Source organism: Vanessa atalanta, chromosome 16 (genome assembly GCF_905147765.1).
Source record: "Vanessa atalanta chromosome 16, ilVanAtal1.2, whole genome shotgun sequence".
NCBI classification, from domain to species: domain Eukaryota; kingdom Metazoa; phylum Arthropoda; class Insecta; order Lepidoptera; family Nymphalidae; genus Vanessa; species Vanessa atalanta.
The window spans coordinates 8,179,719-8,181,698 of record NC_061886.1 but is presented as its reverse complement, the minus strand read 5'-3'; the positions used below and the strand labels follow the sequence as shown (position 1 = coordinate 8,181,698).

The window sequence follows — 1,980 nt, the reverse complement described above, 5'->3', positions numbered from 1 at the left end:
GCACATTTCTGTGTGGACAATTTCTCAGCGCTGACTGCGTGGGTGACCGCCCACTCGTGCCTGAGTAATGCGCCCATCCCGTGAACTGCTACCGGCGCGGACGCCGCACGCACACCGACACCTTAATCCTTGCCACGTGACGCACACAAAAGCCTTGTTGCAAAACGCATTCTTAATATCGATGACGGCTTTGCTTCGAGCTTCGCGTCATTAGTGGATACTTTTATTGGATCGAATGCAACATCGTCTGTAATTCTATCTGTCAATAATTATTACTTCGCATAATCCATGATTGATGAACGCCAACGGTAGCAGTTTATAATTGAAGCTAGCTATTGTACCGGCGCCCACCGGTTGATTGATTGCCTCGATTTCGACATATGATGTACATTATAAATCTACACTTCAATTAATTGCAAGTACAATTAAGACAGGTAAATATAAGAAACCCTATGCTACATGCACACATAAAATGTGTTACAGCTTAAATTTATTTGTAAATACTTCAGTTTTATTTTTTATAAATTAATCAAAGTGATGAAATAAAATTATAATCACAGATACACAGTTCTTATATCTGTAAGGGAAAAGCAACACAGTATAAAGTTAAACTCGAGTAGAGCCATAATCTATCAACTTGCAAGCATGTAACCGCTAGAGTTCCTAAATAGCTGTGATGTTGTCTAAATAGGAAACTTAATAGTGCATATTCTATCCATGGCAGCAATGAGCAACAATTACTGGGGCCAGGCGTCGCGGCGTGCGCCCGCGCCGGCGATTGTTTACGGCGCGCACGCGCGGTGCGGCGCGTGTCCCCCCGCGCCCCGGCGGCAGCTGCTCCGCACAGGTGGCGCGTGTGGGAACTCGACGGCTCTGCGCGTTCCCACGATCGCGCGCCCTCCGCTCCCTATATAAGCCCCCGCTCGACCGTCACACCGCATTCCGCGTTCAACGCTCAACGCTAACGCATTCACTCACTACTCACACACAAATGTCTACCATGTCTTACGATCTCGCGTATCCGCTTACGGATGACGGTCCGCAGCCAGTCTCGCGTACTTATCAATATCGCAAAGTGATGAAACCGATGCTAGAGCGCAAAAGACGCGCTCGCATCAACCGCTGCCTCGACGAACTCAAGGAACTCATGGTCAGCGCTCTACAATCGGAAGGCGAAAATGTCGCTAAACTGGAGAAAGCTGATATTTTGGAATTAACAGTTCGTCATCTTCACAAACTTCGTCGTCAACGTCGGCTGTCACTGAACCCAACTGTGGACGCCGATCGCTTTAGAGCTGGATTTACTCATGCAGCCAATGAAGTATCCCGGTGCTTGGCTTCCATCCCTGGAGTGGATGTGAGGCTTGGCACACAGCTGATGACCCACCTTGGACACAAGTTGAATGATATCCAGCGTGCTGCAGCCGGCACCGACACTCCACCGGCGAGCCCACCCAGCCCGGCTCTCTCCACCGTGTCTTCCTCATCCGGCTATGTGACACCCTCACCTCCATCTTCACCAGTGCCAGTGCACACTGCCGTACCTTTGGACTGCTCCACCAACAGCAGTTTCACGAAGAGCTCATCAGTGTGGCGCCCGTGGTAAATAGCGGTGCTCGGAGCGGGCGGACCCGGTTCCGCGGTCACATCTGTTCCAGCACCGCTAGGAGCCGCACGCCCCCCAAGTGTCCGCCCTCATCCATAATTTAAGTTAACGTGTTGAAAAGAAAACTTTAGATCTCACAACTTAAGTGTACGTTTAAGAAACTTAGCTCGTAAGTTCAAACTGAAAGCTTTAATCAATATAGTTTTTAAGTATATTTGTGATATTAAAGAATAATATTATTGTAAAGAGATGTATCGAGCCTTGCCGACTTTGAGTGGGTTCGGATTGTTATTTTATTATCGTTAAAAAGATTTCACAATATGTGAACAATTACAAAAGAGTAATTTAATAAAAAAATATTATTATAAAACTTA

General features: G+C 47.2%; 1 protein-coding gene across 1 annotated transcript; it reads left to right on the top strand.

The window, feature by feature from the left end:
* Positions 1-923: 923 nt before the first annotated feature.
* On the top strand, positions 924-1,980 carry LOC125069763 (enhancer of split mbeta protein-like). The gene has a single exon (XM_047679331.1). The coding sequence runs from the start codon at positions 992-994 to the stop codon at positions 1,604-1,606; it is 615 nt and encodes a 204-aa protein (XP_047535287.1). The 5' UTR covers positions 924-991; the 3' UTR covers positions 1,607-1,980.